We start from the raw sequence: 17,264 nt of genomic DNA, 5'->3' as shown, positions 1-17,264 counted from the left end.
TACAAATCAGAGACAAAGTAGCCCTTAATGCTGGGGAGAAATAGAAATGCTGCTTGCTTTAAAACATGAACAGAAGAAACTTCATGAGGTGCCTTAGCCAAAGATTTGTTGGTATACTGAGGAGAGTACAAGCATGGGAGATGCTTAAGACATGGTGCATCCTGTTGATCGGAGAAGACTTTCAACACAACTTGTTCTGGACTGTCCTGTGTCTTACCAGAGGAAAAGTAGCCTTGCCAAGTCTCATAAACATGCAGGTGACTGTTACAGTTTTCCCCTCAATGTACACTCTGTCACTGTAAATCACTCAAGTATATCATCTTAGTAGGTCCTTGTCTACTTGTCCATTTACTTGACATTATTCTGAGCATTTCTTAGGTAATTTTTATTCACAAAATACTATGGCCAGTAATTCTACCTTTTTTTCTAGAACTTTTCACTGATCTGTACTGACTTTTTCTCTCCTTTTTAGGCTTTTTACTTGTTGTGGGTTCTTCCTACATTTTTTCTCTTGCTCCTGACAACTCCTTCATGGATTTCTTTGCAGACAATTTTTCTATTCTTTCTTACCCTGCAATCTTCTCAGCCTCCTGCTTCCTCTTCTACATCTTATCTTGGAACAATGCTATCCAGCCTCCCAATTTAATTGTGTGATGACTTAACTATTAAAATCTCACCCCTGGCCTACCTCCTTCCATCAAACCTACACAAAACCACAAGTGCCTAACAGAGTGCTTACAAAAGCTTCTGCCTGTTTTGGCTAAAATTACCTGCTTACTTTGTTATTTCTTGACTTTACACATTTTCTTTGCTTCCTGTAACTGCCAACCATCACTTTCCTGTAACTGTCAACCATCACTGTTACAAAAGCTTTTGTTCATTTATCTCTTTCCTACTAACCCACTCTATGTTACCATTAAAATTCTTGCCTGTGCCCTGAAGTTGTTTTATTTGGATTTCAGCTCTCTCTTTCTTGACCTTCTCTGTTTCATCTTTTATTCTCTACAGATATTTTACTACATCAAGTAAACCCAGATTCCCTGCTTACTGAATTCATTTTACCACCTACTTCTTTAGAAGTATCCATAACTCAAGAAACCAAACTCAAAAACTTTCATGGTCCCAGTTAACTATTTCAGTCAAGTCCCAGAGAGCTAAAGCCCATCTTTCATTTCAGAAAATAGTAATGCAAGTGTTGTAGAACAAGTTGGTCTTAACACAACTATTTATTGAAAACACGTGTAAAGTTGACATGAAAATTGCAGAATGGGCTAAAGTAGGACGACAAATAAATAACTTTTGAAAATGCATTGACCTACTCTCAGATAATGCCTGAAATCTAACAGAACAATATAAATATACTGCAGTAACTTGATAAGCTGGTTTATGGGGGTTTCTCTTGGATTTCACTAACACGTCTGCTTTCAATTACACAGATGAAAAACAAAGAGCTTTAACATCTTGCTCTTCTCCTGATTGCAATAAAATGTCATTTCTGAAAATGGCTTCTTAAAACAAAACTCAACTAAAGGCTAATTTAGAGGTAGCACTCATGTTTTAGAAATGACAGTATGTGATTTTTTGGGGCAGATTTTCTCTATGATAGCATGCAAGAAAGCGCAGATTTAGCCTTTCATGTGTCCTACCTCCACCCATACACTTATAAATGTACTGTTATAAAAGCACATGTAAAAATCATAATCTTAAAATAAAACTCATTCCACAAAGTCAGTGGAACATTTTTTTTATTACAACAGTAAGCTTCCCCTGAATAGACATGTTTCCAGATGTTTAGTGAGTTAAAACAGTGCCTGTAGTACCAAGATGTGCCAAAGAGAGAGCTACAGGATGAACTATTAATACACTGACTGGCCATGGTGATGTTATTCATCTTCTTTGGTTTATGGTAGTTGTGTTAAATAATGCAATGTTTACAGTAAAACAAAGCTGCATCATGAAATGTTTTAAGGTTTTAAGATCCTTACTCTTGCAAAGAATGATGTACATACCTAAATTCATGTGCTCTGGGCAGTTCCTGTGAAGGCAGTCCCTTCAGTTTCTTCAGAATGAAGACTTTAAGAGCTACTGATGGTTTGATGGTTCATTAGTAAGCAAGAGCAATTAAGAAAATTGATGGTAACAAATTTAGAAGAAAACTGTATTTCATAAATGCACTGTCCTTGTAACTTGGCAATTGTATCATTAAATCATGTAAGAGCTCCTCTTTGCTCCAAGGCCCCTTATTCCAGACCTCCAGGGGAGCACAGCCTCTGCCCCAAAGACTTCAACAACATGACCTCACCATATAATTACTTCATTTATCCCCAAAACACAGATTAATATTCAATAGTCAATAATTATTTCACCTAAGCGAAGTCAACTCTTTAAATGTTGATCTCCTAAACAAGGATCCTCACCTGCTTTTAGACATTTAAATCTAATTTTATCCAGCGTACTGTTACGTTTTAAGAAATAGAAATTCTCAGTCAAATCAGAGTATGGATTCTAATCAAGAAATAAAAACCTGATATATATTGTACTGCCAATTTTTGTGTTAAATAACTTCAAAAAACTGAACTTACAGATCTAAAGATTTCCCAGTTTTCTAAAAAGTTATCCAGTGACTGAGGTTAAATGTACAGAGGTTCCAAAGTGAATTTTTTCATGTTCTACAATACTGTTGAATGCTTAAAATTACTATGTCTTCTCACTGTGACCCATCAAAGCCAGAGTTTTGCTGATGTACTCTGGTCTAAGTCAAAGTAGGAGCTATATTGATTCTGGAGGTGAATGCTGCTCTTCTGACCATCTTTTTTGTTCCTCTTTAAAAGAAGTGCTACAATCTCTTTATCAAAAGCAAGTATTTTGATGGAGATCTGTGGCAAGTGCTCTGCTTTATGAAAATCCAAGACTCAAGACACTGTGATAGTAACAAATTATTTACTTCACTGGCTTTTGTCTGCCTAGGCCACAGACCATGTGCTTCCAAGTACTTGCCCGGAATGTAATAAAACCTCAAGGGACCCCTTGGGGTTACTCTAATGGAAAAGTCACTTACCTGTTAGCCGTGATAAATTCATTATCACCGTATGACAAACACTTTCTTTGTCACCTCCTACAAATTAGGATTTGCATGAGATTGCTACAATGAATTAAGTTCACATCCTCTCTTCAGACAATACTAAGAGATCAGGAATAGTGTGCAATACAGAAAAGGAGCCATGGCCCAGAGCCAGATCCCTGCTTTCAAAAGCAACCACATCACACGGTATCATTCATAAATGCTCCACATTTTGTCTCCAAAAAGCCCGCATCCTTTGCTTCGCTATTCCTCCCGCTCCTCTGCGATTCCGATTAACTGCTGGTGCAGTTTCCCGTGTTTTTCGGGCGCAGCTGTGTCTCCTCTCTGCCCGCCGCTTTCGGACCCATCACCTGGCGGTGCCACCGCCGGGCGCCTCTCGCTGGGGACGAGGGGCACCGTGCGGTGGCCGCCCTGACGTGTCGCGATTCCTGCGATAGCTGCGCTGGATCCCGGGTGGGGGTGTCCGTGGGGCGAACCGACTGACCCTTTCCCCGCGGCACAGCCCGTCCCGAACCTGCCCGGGGGCAGCGGGACCGGCGGGGCCGGTGCACACCACGCCTTTCTGCTCACTTGGACGTGGCAGCGGCGCTTTAAAGCCTGCCCGGAACGTCCAGGGGCACGGGGAAGAAGGGGGCCCCGAGGGGGGCCCGGCGGCCCCATCCCCGGCAGCGCGGGGGGCGCCGTGGGGAGCCCCGCTGCCCCGTCCGCAGGAGCCCGCAGCGGCAGCGGGTCCCGCCCGGGCAGAGCCCGGCGCGCTGCGAGCCGCTCCCGTACTTACCTTGTCCCCGGAGCGGAGGCAGCAGCGCCAGCAGCAGGAGCAGCCGCAGCGGCCGGGCCCCGCCGAGGTTGTCCATCGGCGGGGAGCGCTCGCTCCGAGCGGGTCTCGGCTCTCTTGCCTCGTCCGGTGGGCTCCCCCTGTGCGCTTGCTGCTGCTGCTGTTATCCCAGCCGCCTGAGACCGGTTGGGAAAGAGCTTGCAGGAACCCCCCACTCGGTGGGCTTTACAAAGATTTAATTCAGTCCTTGCCCGCTTAATTATACAGCCTGCAAGTGCTCGGCAGAACAGAGCCGTCAGCGCAGCTCGGAGGCACGAACCCTGTTGCTTCTGATACCCCGCCGCCCCCACACGCTGTGAAAGTGACTCCCTTGAGCTCGGAAACTGCAGATCCTCAGCGTGAACCTCGGGCCGGCGTGACTGATTCTGTGGAGGAGAAGTGCAGCGACTTCCCTCGGTTCCAAGAGAGCCACAAACAAAGGCAAGGCAAAGCAAAACAAAACAAAAGAAACCACCTAGCAGAGGTTTAACCGCTAAAGAAGAGAGATTCAACCCCCCTTCTAGGTCTTTCCGTGGATTTTACCCCAATGGCTTTTGCCAATAAAATAAGATTTTTCAAAGGAGAGAGATTCTAGACTCTTTCAGTGAAATTCAGTGGGGAAAATAAAAATCTCTTCTTCCCTCCCCCTCCTCTTAAGAAGTCAGGATGAGAATTTCAACCCAAATGAGGCAGCTCTGCTCTCTTTCCCCTCCCTTCTTTTTTCTTCTCTTTTTTTTTTAACCTCCTTATCTTATTTAAACAGGAACACAAACACTGATAGTGGTCAAAGGACCCAGTTGGCACTGCTGTTGCTGAGATCTTTAAGATAACGAGAGGGATAATATTTGCAGGCAAATGGGGATGGAAACACACAGAGAGTTCAACACCCCTGTATACTTTGACCTCGATTTTACACAAACAAAGAGTTGGAAGTCATTGTGTGTTTACTTGGAGGTTGTGCCACTCTGATTGTGGACTCTGATTGGCCTATTCCTCTTGTAATTCCTCAATAATGCAACTTTTGAGTATCTCTCCTCAACATGTCCAAAGGCAAAACGTATTTAAGGCAGTAAGAATTGAATGTGTGTTTTCTTCCCCACCAAGTTATTTGTATTTTTCTAAGACAAGAACATAAATACAGCCATAAGGCCAAGAGTCCAACTATCTCAATAGCCTGTCCTCAGCCATAATCATTAAGTAGTGGAAGAGCATGAATAAGAAAAACACGCGTGATAATTTTCCCGACTACTCTCCCAGCCTTCAGCTCCTTTGAGTTTGGAGCATTTCCTCGGTGAAATGTGGTCTATGTGTACTCAGTAGCCCTCAGTGAACTTCTATTCCATGTAATGAGAATACAAGAACTCTCCCCATGAGTTCTTGTAAAAGTTTATCATCCAAAATACCCTTTGGCAACCGGTTGCATGGATTTACCAGTGACTGCGTGAAGGGCCATTTCCTTTTGTTCCTTTTGAACCTGGTTCCAATGCCCTTCTGGTGTGGCCTCCCACATATACTGCAGAGTTATCCAAGAACTGACCTCCATCCACACTCAAAATGCCCACATCATCTTCCTTTAACTGCTCAGATGTTTTGTTTTGGTTTTGTTTTTGTGTTTGTTTTGTTTTGGGGTTTTGGGGTGGTTTTGGTGGAGTTTTGTTTGTTTGTTTGTTTTTGGGGGGTTTTTGTGTGTTGTTTTTGGTTGGGTTTTTTGGGGAGGGGGTTGTTTTGGGGTTTTTTTGTTTGGTTGGTTTTGTTGGTTTGTTGGGGGTTTTTTGGTTTTTTTGGTTGGTTTTGTCCTCGCTATTTTGTTGGGAAGGGGCAGCTGGAAAAGGGGACAAAGGATGGATGGCTGATTTTATTGGGGAGGTGGAATTTAATTCGGGAATTTTTTACATAAGCTTGTCTATTTCTCCGTAAAATGCCCTAACTCAGTTTAAAAGGATTTTACATCAGTTACAGTGAGACCTTGCCATTGCTTCATTCCAACCTCCAAAACCTCCAAGCTACCATTTTTTCATGTATCAGACAGCTGGGAGACACCTAACAAAGATTACACCTTGTCTAAAATTCGTATCAGTTTACTGAACCAGAGGAATCCTCTGTGTAGAAACTCTGGGCTCAGTTCAATATTGCCTTATTTCACTCTACATTAAAACCAACCCTAATGGATTAAAGGTGGATAGAAAGAACTTCACCCAGCATGCCTAAAACAGTGTAAAGTCATACATAATAGCCTGTCCACACATGGAGTTACCCTGATTAACACCATGTGTGGACATTTTTTACTCCAGAGTAAGAATTCCGTGTTCCCATTTAGTTTGCCACCACAAACTATACCAGAAATGCAAATTTAAAGAAAAGTTTAAGAAATATTTCTAGAAAACATCATGGCTATGGTCATCTGCAGATCTGACAATAGGTCTTTCCTTGGTTTGGAGTGGGGTATTTTGCTTAATACACATTTCTACTATAAATTGGCACTCTCACCTACAGTCAGATTGAGAGGCCTCAAGTACATGTGATTCCAATTACTGACCCCAAGCTCTGTAATGAGCTGAGCCATGCACTTCAGGCTCAGTCCAGAGGTCCTGGGAGTCAATGGAAAGCAAGGGCTTACGAGAGGGAACATTTTGCATAACCACATTTTTTTCTTATATCTGTTTGTAAAGGCTCTGTAATCTTTTGTGTAGCTCTAAAACAAACAAATTCTTTAATGAGGGTTTTGTTTCTACTTCAGAAGAATAAAAATCATTTGCAGAAGCTCAGATTAATGAGTAATGACAGCGTAACAAATCATTGCACAAGTCATTTCCAAGGGTCCTGTTGAGCGTAGATACACGCAAGTAGATTGACAAAGAATTTAGAATTACTTTATCAAACCCAGCCATCTATGGCAGCAGGTTCACAGCTCCCATTTGGCTACTTAGGAATTCTTGAGATGGCCTGATTAAGCCTCAATAAGGGCATCAACCTCTGTCTAATAAACCAAGCTGACCAAAAGTCCCAGCTGTTGTGCCTCCCAGCTCATCTCTCTTACTGCAGCTCCCAAATCCTGATTTTTTTTCCACTCCACCTATCTGTCCCAGAAGCTGAGCAAAAGAGAGGGAAACGAAATTGCACTGTCTTTCCTATTTGCAGGAAGGATGTTGCAAGGAAGTCACTAGACTCACCTAGAAATTAAATCTAACTGTAGATTTTTAACTGTAAAGGGAAACTCCTTGGGCCCTGTGGCAAAAAATGAAGCTACATATTGGCTCTTGTTATGTGCTGCATTAAAGATGCATAAAAAGGCCTCTTTTCCTACATAATATGAAGAACACATCACTGATTGGCACAGATACACAAGGATTAAGAGGATTCATGTGGATCTTACCGTCTTCCACAGTAAATATAAGACCTTAAGCTCTACAGTAGGTGAATCCATGGCTATTGGAGTACTCAGCTCAGCTCCAAACACTAGTATGAGCATGGTACAACTGACGTTAGGCTTTTTTGCTGCCTGGAGCAGGAAAAGAAAAAGAAACTTAGCAGAGTTTTCAGAGATGGATGCACAGTAATCAGTGCTTATTTTTTGGAACAGCTACTGCCATTACAGATAACAATTGCTTGCTTATTTTGATTCTAAATCAATGTAGTTTAGTTTTTAATAGCGCTCTGGGCTTGTATTCATGTTGAAGTTGTCACTTTGTGCATCACCACTGATCACTAAAGCCCCTTAGTATCACTTGGGGACACTCCATATGCACTTTCCATATCCTTGCCAGGGATTAATTTGGAATAAATCAGGATGCAGGCACATCCCCATCCTCAAATCCCAAACTACTGAACATCCAAACCAAATGGCTCCTAGCCTAGGTAAACAAAAGGAAATGGGAGGACTGTGAGCCTCCTCTGTTGCCCTACAAGTCCAAAACTGCACCTCCCAGAAGGCCCACCCACACCACCACGCTTGTCACAGCATCTTGTAGCTAAAGGCAGAGCTGGAATTCCTTCTGGAATAATTACTGTGTCATTCATAACAATCCCGAATTTAGACTGTTCTTTATATAAATTGTATTACATAGAAATACATAAGTCATATAATATATATATGCATATGTATAATTACCTGAATGCCAGTAGTCCAAGCCACTATGCCATTTGCATATACAAGAAATACAGATGATTTATCCAAACAAGGGAATCTACCTGGGATCTATGTTTCAAATGCCTAAAGACTGTCAGAAGAGGCTTGGCTTATGTAAAAAAAGAATTCCTTGTCAAAGACAAAACCTCTTTTCCCCTCTTTGTATGGATCAGTTAAATATTCCAGGCTGGGACTCATAACCCTGAGTCCTTTCCAACAACATTGCTTTTAAGTATGTTGAGGTCTTGCCCATTTTGGAGTTTGTATCCATTTTTTACATGTTGCCTCCATTTTCTTTTCTCTCCTGTCAGATTTAGGGAAATAGATACAGCTGTCTAGGACACTCAGAACACACACACTGGTTGTCCAGTAATATGTATGGGGACTGCTTCTAAGACAAGGGGGAGGGTAGTTATCTGGACATAAAGGAATGCTTTGATGATCCATGTCCTATCTCTTGTGGCATTATTTGTAGAATTCAGGAATAACTCAGTCTGACATTCATGGGGCACTTCCTGCCTCTCCTTCTAGAGATGCATCCTCCCAGTCTCTCAGATCTCACACTACCCATACATTTCCTTTTCCCTTCTAAACTTTCTCATGTCCCCACACACTGAACTAGCCTGATGTGTGGATCTGCAAGGTGTTTTCCATGACCTGAGCCCTAGGAAGGCTGGGATCCTTTGGATAAGCTGGAGAACAGTGTGAGTCATGCACACACACATAGGAGGGAGCAATGGCATCTGCTTTAGATTCTGCCTGGAGCCTCCACAAATCCAACAACAGCAGGGATCAGCTGCGATTTTAGCTGCAGTCCAAATAAAATCTCACTATAAAGAGTGGGGAAATCCATCAATAAAGTAAATGGCTATTCTGGTAAAGGCTATTTCTCTTCCTGGTAAAGAAGAAGAAGAAAAACCCTGGTAAATCTTAACTTCATCCCATGTCAAACAAAGGTAACGTCCAAGTATGTGACCCAATGATCTTTGGGCACCAGAAAATATACAAGTGAATATAAGACATTTCAGTCTTGAATAAATAAAATCCCAGAGTCAGTTGTACCTACTAGCTTCAAGCAGGAGTAGTTTTCTGTTTCCTCATGGTCACCAAAGACCTGCATCATTCAGTGCTGCTTCTTCATTGTTTTATGAATTTGCTGTTTATTTAATTATTTACAAGTGGTTTTGCATAGTTTTAATAAACAAAAGCCCATCCTACCCATCTGCAAACAGTCCCAGTCTGCCAGAAAACCTTTATCTTGCCAGTAGTAACTGTGATTTAGAACAATATAATGTAAGCAGGCAGTCAGTGGAAAGATAAAACTCTGCAACAAATGCATGTATACTCATTTCCTCCTTCTCCCCCAGTTTCACAGGCAGCCTGTTTCTTTTCCTTAGTCTCAGTTTCCTTATCATAGGTTCTCAAACTTTATTTGCTCATGTACCACATCTTTTAGACTTCACAGCCTTGGGCTTAATGTCTTTGTCCCAGGAACCCGAGATCATTCTTGGTGGCCTCATTCTACAAACACATGTTAATAATACTATTTACAGGGAGTGTGGCTTGCATTTACAAAATGCTGACACAATTCTGAGCAGTGGCTATGAGAGGGTATCTTAATAAACATGAATTTAAAAGTTATAGTAGTGTAGCAAACTGTTTAGAATAAAAATATTATAAGCTTACCATATTTTCCGGCACAATTCCACAGACACTGGTTGGTAGCTGGTATGTGTGAAATTTGTGCACACCGGGTTTTAATTGGAAGGGTGAATGGATCAGAAGATCTATGTACAGCTGCAAAACGCAAAGATTGAATGAACTTCATGTTCCATGCTGTGTGTGCCCTGTGGTTCTCAGGACAGCCAGTTTAACTTGTACATACTCTATCATCAGCCACAGCCTGTGTGGATGAGGAGGCTGGCTCAGAGTCTTTGGAGAGCTCTAAGTTTTGGATAACATTGAGTTTTTCTGTCTGCAGGGAGTACTCTGTCATTCCTTTCTTAGCTCCTGGGTGAGGTCTGGAAGCAGAGGAAGCAACAAAGTTTAGGTTCCAGGTAAAAGAACTTGAAACAACCAACCCTTCTTTTCCAGACTACCCTTTCCTCACACTCTGATTTCTTTTGCCTTTGATCTCACAACTGTTCTTTCATACAGTCATAGAGTTTGGGATTGGGTCAATGAGATATTCCTGTGAGAGGGAAGAACAGCCCCCAAGTGAATGTATGAAAATAGGACGTGGCATAAAGATAGACAGCAGCAACTTCCACCAAAAGGAGCTAGGAAAAACACCCAGGCTGCTCACAAAAGTGACCCCCCTTACCTTGAAAGTCCTAAATATTTAGGAATTAATTATCCAGGAGGAATGTGGCTTGCTAAACAGCAAGTTTGAGCAGACTTTAACAGACATTCTGTTTCTAGCTCATTCTCTCTGGCTTCTGAGGTATCTTTTGGCCAAATAATGGACCTCTTGGTACCTCATGTTGTCGACAGGGATAACCTGATTTATAAAATGTTTTGAGATCCATAAAATTAAACAAGATGCATATGAACTAGTTGTTAGAAACTAGCAACTTTGAGGCCATTAGCTTCCCAAGATTGTGGTATGAAGTAATTTGGGCCAATTTTAACTTAACTTCTATTTCCTATGTTTCAAAGCAGCACCCTATATACTCTGTATTACAATAACATTAGCTTCAGAATAGCTCTCATATTCTCTCCAAACTTAGAAATGTACAGGCAGGCACATTTCCAGCCAAATAGCAGATACAGACATTTGCTGGATAGTTATTCCATAATTTGTACTCCACTTCTGAAATATTCCACAAACATACAGGCTGCCATTATGAAGATCTAACTTGTGCATGTCAATAATAGTTGCATTGCAAGTCAGAAAACAGAGTTCCTTCAAATAGGTGTATTTGAGGGCTACATAAATGGTGTCTTTACTCTCCTGCAGCAGATAGATCATATGAAAAGCATTTGCAGAATCATTTACATGAATCCAGAAAAAGAAGTGCCTTTATTCATCTCAGTTTATGCAATATACTGTATTTAATAGCTCTGCTAAAGACAAGTGAAAGCTTGGCTCTAAGGAAATCATTGGCAAAATTCCCACTGACTTCAGTGGGGCCAATACTGCTGTTAACTCTTCTCTACAAGGAAAATCCAGATTGGCTGGCCTGCCTCTGCTAAGACCTCAATCTAGACTGCTTACATGTTGAACTGACTTTGTACAATTACGAAAGCTGTTATTCTTGAGAATTTGCCAAATCCTCAAGACAAAACTAGCATAATAAATTATCCCCAAACTTTTACCCTGGAGTAAAACAAACCTTCTCATTTTATAAATGAAAGCACCTATGTTGACTTCCATATTCCAGTAGTTTCACTGAGTTTTACAGAAATTTTAAAAATTATTATTATTGCCAAAAAGAAACTCATGCTTATTAAATGAACACTGATGAAACATTCTGCCTCCAACTTTGACATTTCATTATATTTCAATAATATATATATTTTTTAAAAATATAAGTGTATTGTTTTGTATGTTCTGAAATTATCAGCATTAAGGATCATTTATAGCCTGTGAGGAAAGGCTAAATTAATTTGGATTGCTCAGCCTGGAAAAAAAAGGCTCTGGGATGACATAATTGCCCCTTCCAGTACCTGAAGGTAACCTAGAAGAAAAACAGAGAGACACTATTTACAAGGGCCTGGAGTGACAGGACAAAGGGGAATGGTTTCAAACTGACAGAGAGCAGGTTTAAATTGGATATTAGACAGAAATTCTCTGCTGTAAGGGTGGTGAGGCACACGGTCTCCAGAGAAGCTGTGCCTGCCCCACCCCTGGAAGTGTTCAAGACCAAGTTGGACAGGGCTTGGAGCAATCTGGGACAGTGGAAAGTGTCCCTGCCCCTGACAGGGGGTGAAATGGGATGGGCTGTAAGCTCCCTTCCAACACAGACCATTCTATGATTTAAATATATGTCTATTCCAGACCATTTACTATACCAAACCTTTTCAGTTTCCTTGTTTCCATCCAAATACAAAGATGACTTTGTGAATAGGAAAAAACCACAAGGAACTGAATTTAATGTGGAACAGAAAATTCAGCAACATTGTGATAGTGCAACAAAACTGTGGAGAGTTCTCTCTATAAGTTATAATGAGGATGGTCCATATTTAGAGTCCTCTGTTAAGCACACAGAATGCAGATCCATGTTAGTGGTCATTGACTAACTCTGTGTATCCCCTTGCAAAGTCTTTCAAGCTGCTTTTCTTTTGAACTCTGTAAAGTTTCACAGTAGATGTTCAAGTAATGATCATAGCTGGAAAATATTGGACTGTTTGCTCTGAAGCAGCAAAGCTAAGAATAGCTTTAACTTAGCAAGGAACTGCCACTGAAGAAACTGGTAATATTTCTGTTGGAGTGCTGTAAGACTTGTTCCCATGGGATGGTATGTAGCCTGATTTCAATACAGCCAAACACTTCATCATTATTTAACAGGCTTATTAACTTCACTGGGATTACTCACACACCTTAATTTATACATGCCCTTAAATTCTTTATTGAACTGGGTTATATAAAGTGTCCTAAAAAAAAAGTCCACTCATGTTTTTCATTTTCCAAAATGTATCCTGAGAACTGTAGTCTTTCACTATGATTTCTGAAGCCAGCATTTGCCAGACTCCATCATGGGTCAAAAGAATCCTTTTCACACACATCTTGTTCATGCTTCCTTCTGTATTTTCTGACAGCTCATAGAATCTGAGGTTCTTTTTACTTCATTGCCTGTCACAGTGAGCTGTTTCCTTTCTTAGTAAAGCCAGCCTTACTAGAAATATCTGTAAATTCTCTTCTGGTTTGCTGTTCTGTTTCTAGTAAAAAAAAAAATCATGCTGGAGTTTTCACTGCCATATTTCTCTTCAACTCAGCATTGAGGAAGAGGACCCAAATAGAAATGCCAGCATTGCTTTCACACTGCTTGGAAAATCATAAATAGGATTTGGATTTAAAGTTCTTTCTGTTATTACATTTCCCATCTCCTTTTTTTATGCTTTTTTTTTCCTAGAGTAAAAACTTCTGACAGCCTCTGCTTCAAATACAAGAAAATCTGGTCCCAGATGTCACTAATTGGGAACAGGTTAGCAGAGAGACTTACACAGAGATGCTTGAAGTTACAATTCATCATGTGGGATCTGACAACAGCCGGGTTCACTGGGCTGTTTCATTTCATTGTATGATAATAAGCTTTAACCATGCAAAGCACAGAGGGTGTGCTTTTTAAGAAGGGAAATTACGTTAATATAGGTATTTCTAAAAGCTCTTAGTGTTTGTAACATACCACGTAAATATCTCCTTTCTAGCCATGGATTCAGCGGAAGCACAAATTGAAAAGAGAAGTTCATTAATCAGTGTCTTTTGTTTCTTAAGATCTGACATTTAAAAACTAAACTTAAGGAGTTAAATGTCTTTCAGCAGATCACTAGTTAAAGAACATTTCAAAATTAATTTTCTCTAATAAATACAATATTTGGAGAGGGAAGGAAGAGTAAAGGGAATTGCAGTTAGTTATGATGTAGATTTGCTTTTGCTGCTGCAATCAGCAGCAACATTGCAATTTCAAGGGTAGAAAGACTGAGCTAAGTACATTACAGTTGCACTAGATGAATAAACAGAAATACTTCCTGCCCACAAGGTTAAAACACTGTGTTAAAACACAAATACTTAATTTGAAGTCTAGTCTCTAAAAAATAAAATTATCAAATTACAAATAATTGAGACAGTTGTGCACATTTACATGAAAGCTTAGTCCAGAGACCACTGAAGTCAACTAACAATTCTCAATGCGTTTCAACTGGTTGAAACTGCCAGATAGCACTCACTAATGGCCAATTATTTAACTAAGATATTAACACTTGTGCTCCATTAGAAATGTTTACTTCAAATTTATAAGGCTTTTTATCTACAATACAATGAAACAATGTAATTGTACATACAAATTCTGGCATGCTCCCATTGACAGTATTTTGTGAGCCCTATTATCCATTTTCCTGTGTTTCATGTTAGTCATTAGCCCTGGTGCTAATTGTGAGTAAGACAGAAAAACACTGGGGGATTTCTTTCATTTTCTTTGCATTGTCTCAAATGACTACATAACAATTTGGGTCCATTGAAATCTACTGCAAAATTCTCCTTACCTCATAGGAAATAGGATCCAATCCAAGTTATGTGAAACATTTTCTGCCGTGGAGATTACTTTAGACATACTCTGCCCTTCAAATCAAATGAAAACTAGCAGGCAGTTAATGTGTACACATATACTAACTAACCATATAATTATTATTTTAGCATGTCATTTATTAACATCTAAATTCTTTTTACTCTTAATTTCATGGTCTTGTGAATATTAAGATCCAAGTTTGAATCATGCAGTTGAAATACACTGGTTTTGAAAAGAAAGGTTTTAAACAGTGAGATGCTATTTTCACTTTTAAGATCACATTTTGGCAATAGATACATAGCTCATTATAATTATTCTGACAGGTAACACCAGAGACTCCGACTCCCTCTTCTGTTAGAGAGGTCTTTGGCATACTGGGATGTATTGTGGGAGTCAGGCAGCCACTGGTTTTTATGGAAGGTATATCCTTTATATCCCTTTGGAAGCATCAGCTCGGGAGATGGGGAGGTGGCACTTAAAATTAACTTTCACCAAAAAATCATATTTTTCACTTAAAAGAAAATCAATGTAAATTTTTCACTTAGTGCAATCAGAAGCTGCACCTAACATGGAGTCATGAAATTCTAACATGGAGTCATCTTCGTGTTGTTTCAAAGCTATTCTGTAATTTTTCTGTTCATTTAATCCCTGGTTTCTGTGTTGGACTCATATAAAGTCTCCAAACAGAAGAGCTCAGAAGGCTTAACAATGTGAAAATGTGAATATGTGAAATGGAGAAAAGCAAACTGCCATCTTCTTATAACAATTGCACAGAACAAGCAAGAAAGGACACTACATTTTCACTAAACTTTCTTAGAGGATATTTCAGGGTCTCAAAGGAAGTGCCCCAAGCACTCTCTCAGACTCAGAAGTCTCCTCTTCAATATTTAGGGAGGAGTGCTGTGTCTGGCTTTATGGCACCCAGAGTGCTCAAAGCATTACTAGTAGTTACAATTAGCTATGAGTTGTACATTAAATTCATTATGGAAATTAACACTGAGATTACCATAAGAATGAAAATCATCATTGCATTCTTACTATTCTCCTTGAACTTCCCAAAGTACAAAGCAAAGAAGAAACAGACCAAAACATCTCAAAAGAAATTTTTTTGTTTATACCAGCTGTGTCTCCTTCTAAACAGCCAGTTTGGCTTCCCAGTGAGGAACAGGGAAAATAAATCTGCTATGCTGATCAGAAATATAATTCTCAGACTACATTCAGTTCATATTAAAAGATATCCACACAGGTACAGGTCTCCAATCTCTCCTGCGGGGCAAAGAAAACAAGGGAATGCAATTTCTTCTCTAGACAAAAATTTTCATTGCTCCTCAACCAGCCCTTTACAGCCCCTTTAGAATCTAAATTTCACACAGATTTGCCTAGCCCCTCTGATGTACTCAGGGTATCTTTTAAACAGTGCAAGAAAGGTAACATAGTGGAGCAAATTTGGCAATTTGCCTGAATCCAAACACATATTGTCTGTTGGCAAGACAGAAATGGTTTGGTTATGTCAAAAGTGGCATATGTTACTTCAGCAAACAAATCTCCACTGCAGCAGGGATTTAAACACAAGTGCAGCTTCAAAGTACAGTGCTCTTAACTGAACAAGAAAACTTGTTTGAAGGAATGAATGAAGAAATGCATGCCCAATACACAGGAAGTGATGCAATCTGTCTGAGGATTATCCAACTAGTGCACTAGAATAAAAAAAAAATCTAAATGCCATCCTGCAAAATGGCTACTACAGTTGTTTAGTATGACTAAAGGATGAGAAAAATTAAAATAACAAAACTATGATCTATGCTGCTTGTAATTAGACTTGAGTCTTAGATGTTGGGAGCAAAATTCTTAGTGAATGTTCACTCCTTCACTCCAAGCTTCAAAAATACTCTTATTCCAACTCAAAATTTTTTGAATTCTTGCACTTTTTTATTTACTAGATAGTCAGACCAAGAAATAGGCTGTCACATACAACGTGATATTATTTTATTACATGTTAGTCTGACATTAAAAATTAAAGCGCTTTGCTATCTTTACAGAATATTATTATTATTATTATTATTATTGTTATTATTATTATTATGGGTCAATATATACTGCAAACAACAAATAACATAAGCCAAAGAATTAGTGTAGCAAGAAAATTCCAAATTTTGTCAGAAATGCTGTACTGTATTGCTAGATATAACATATATCTGTACATATATGAAAATACATTCGTTTCATAATCAGTCAGCAGGATTCTCTAGGTGAATTCAGCATGCTAGGGTGCCAGCTATAAGCCTCATTTAATTATGAATTAAGCTGGTATGTTCATGATGGACAGCATGCTAGCATCTGGATAGACAGGGAATTTTCATTGAATAGACAGTGAAGAGCGATTTCCCTATTTATCCCTTCATTAGCAGTTTTATGCTAATATAACAATATTATTTTCAAAATCCTAAACTTGCATAAGTGTCATGAAGTTGAACAAAAAAGAGGATTAATTACTGTCAATAGAACTAAGCTGAAGTTAATAATGTAAAATGTATTTTCCTTAAATCCCTGGAATCCATTAAAGGGAACTGCTTTGTGGCTGTGGTGGACTGAATGTTAATCTAACCCATATGCTTTGGGAGTGCCCATTCATACATAAATTCTCAGATGAAGTATTTGAAAGCATTATTATAATCTTGTACAGCAATATTCTTCTAGATCTTAAGCTGGGTAGTTTTAAGAAATATATGCCTTAAGGAACCACATAATTTTTTGTTGAGTTTTAGCTGAAACAAAAAAACCCCAAGCCCCAGCTGATTCTTCAGAAATAACCCTTTAAAAGGGTTTCCCATTCTGGAGTGTTACAGCAGCCTCAATGAGTCAGCAAATGAAGAAAGCACTATTCTGCTTGAATGAACAACACAGTACATTTATGGAATAGTCATGTTTCCTGGAAAACCACAATTTACATCAACTGGGTTTGAACTCCTTTTTCTCATACCAGGCTTTTAAAACAGAAACATGAGTTGTTACTCA

The 17,264-nt window shown here is 39.6% G+C and overlaps 1 protein-coding gene across 2 annotated transcripts in view; it reads right to left on the bottom strand.

The window, feature by feature from the left end:
• The window catches only part of FBLN1 (fibulin 1), a 67,547-nt gene extending 62,948 nt beyond the window's left edge, over nt 1–4,599 (bottom strand). Inside the window, exon 1 of one of the 2 annotated variants that reach the window (XM_063395293.1) lies at nt 3,861–4,599. In XM_063395293.1, the coding sequence (XP_063251363.1) occupies nt 3,861–3,936 (76 nt within the window). In that variant the 5' untranslated portion in view covers nt 3,937–4,599. The remainder of the gene's footprint in view (nt 1–3,860) is intronic. The other variant, XM_063395292.1, reaches the window with a different exon arrangement.
• Between the last annotated feature and the right edge of the window lie 12,665 nt (nt 4,600–17,264).

The sequence above is a fragment of the Prinia subflava genome, chromosome 4 (assembly GCF_021018805.1).
Source record: "Prinia subflava isolate CZ2003 ecotype Zambia chromosome 4, Cam_Psub_1.2, whole genome shotgun sequence".
Lineage (NCBI taxonomy): Eukaryota > Metazoa > Chordata > Aves > Passeriformes > Cisticolidae > Prinia > Prinia subflava.
Note: the sequence above shows the minus strand (reverse complement) of the source record. Positions and strands in the feature narration are given on the sequence as shown.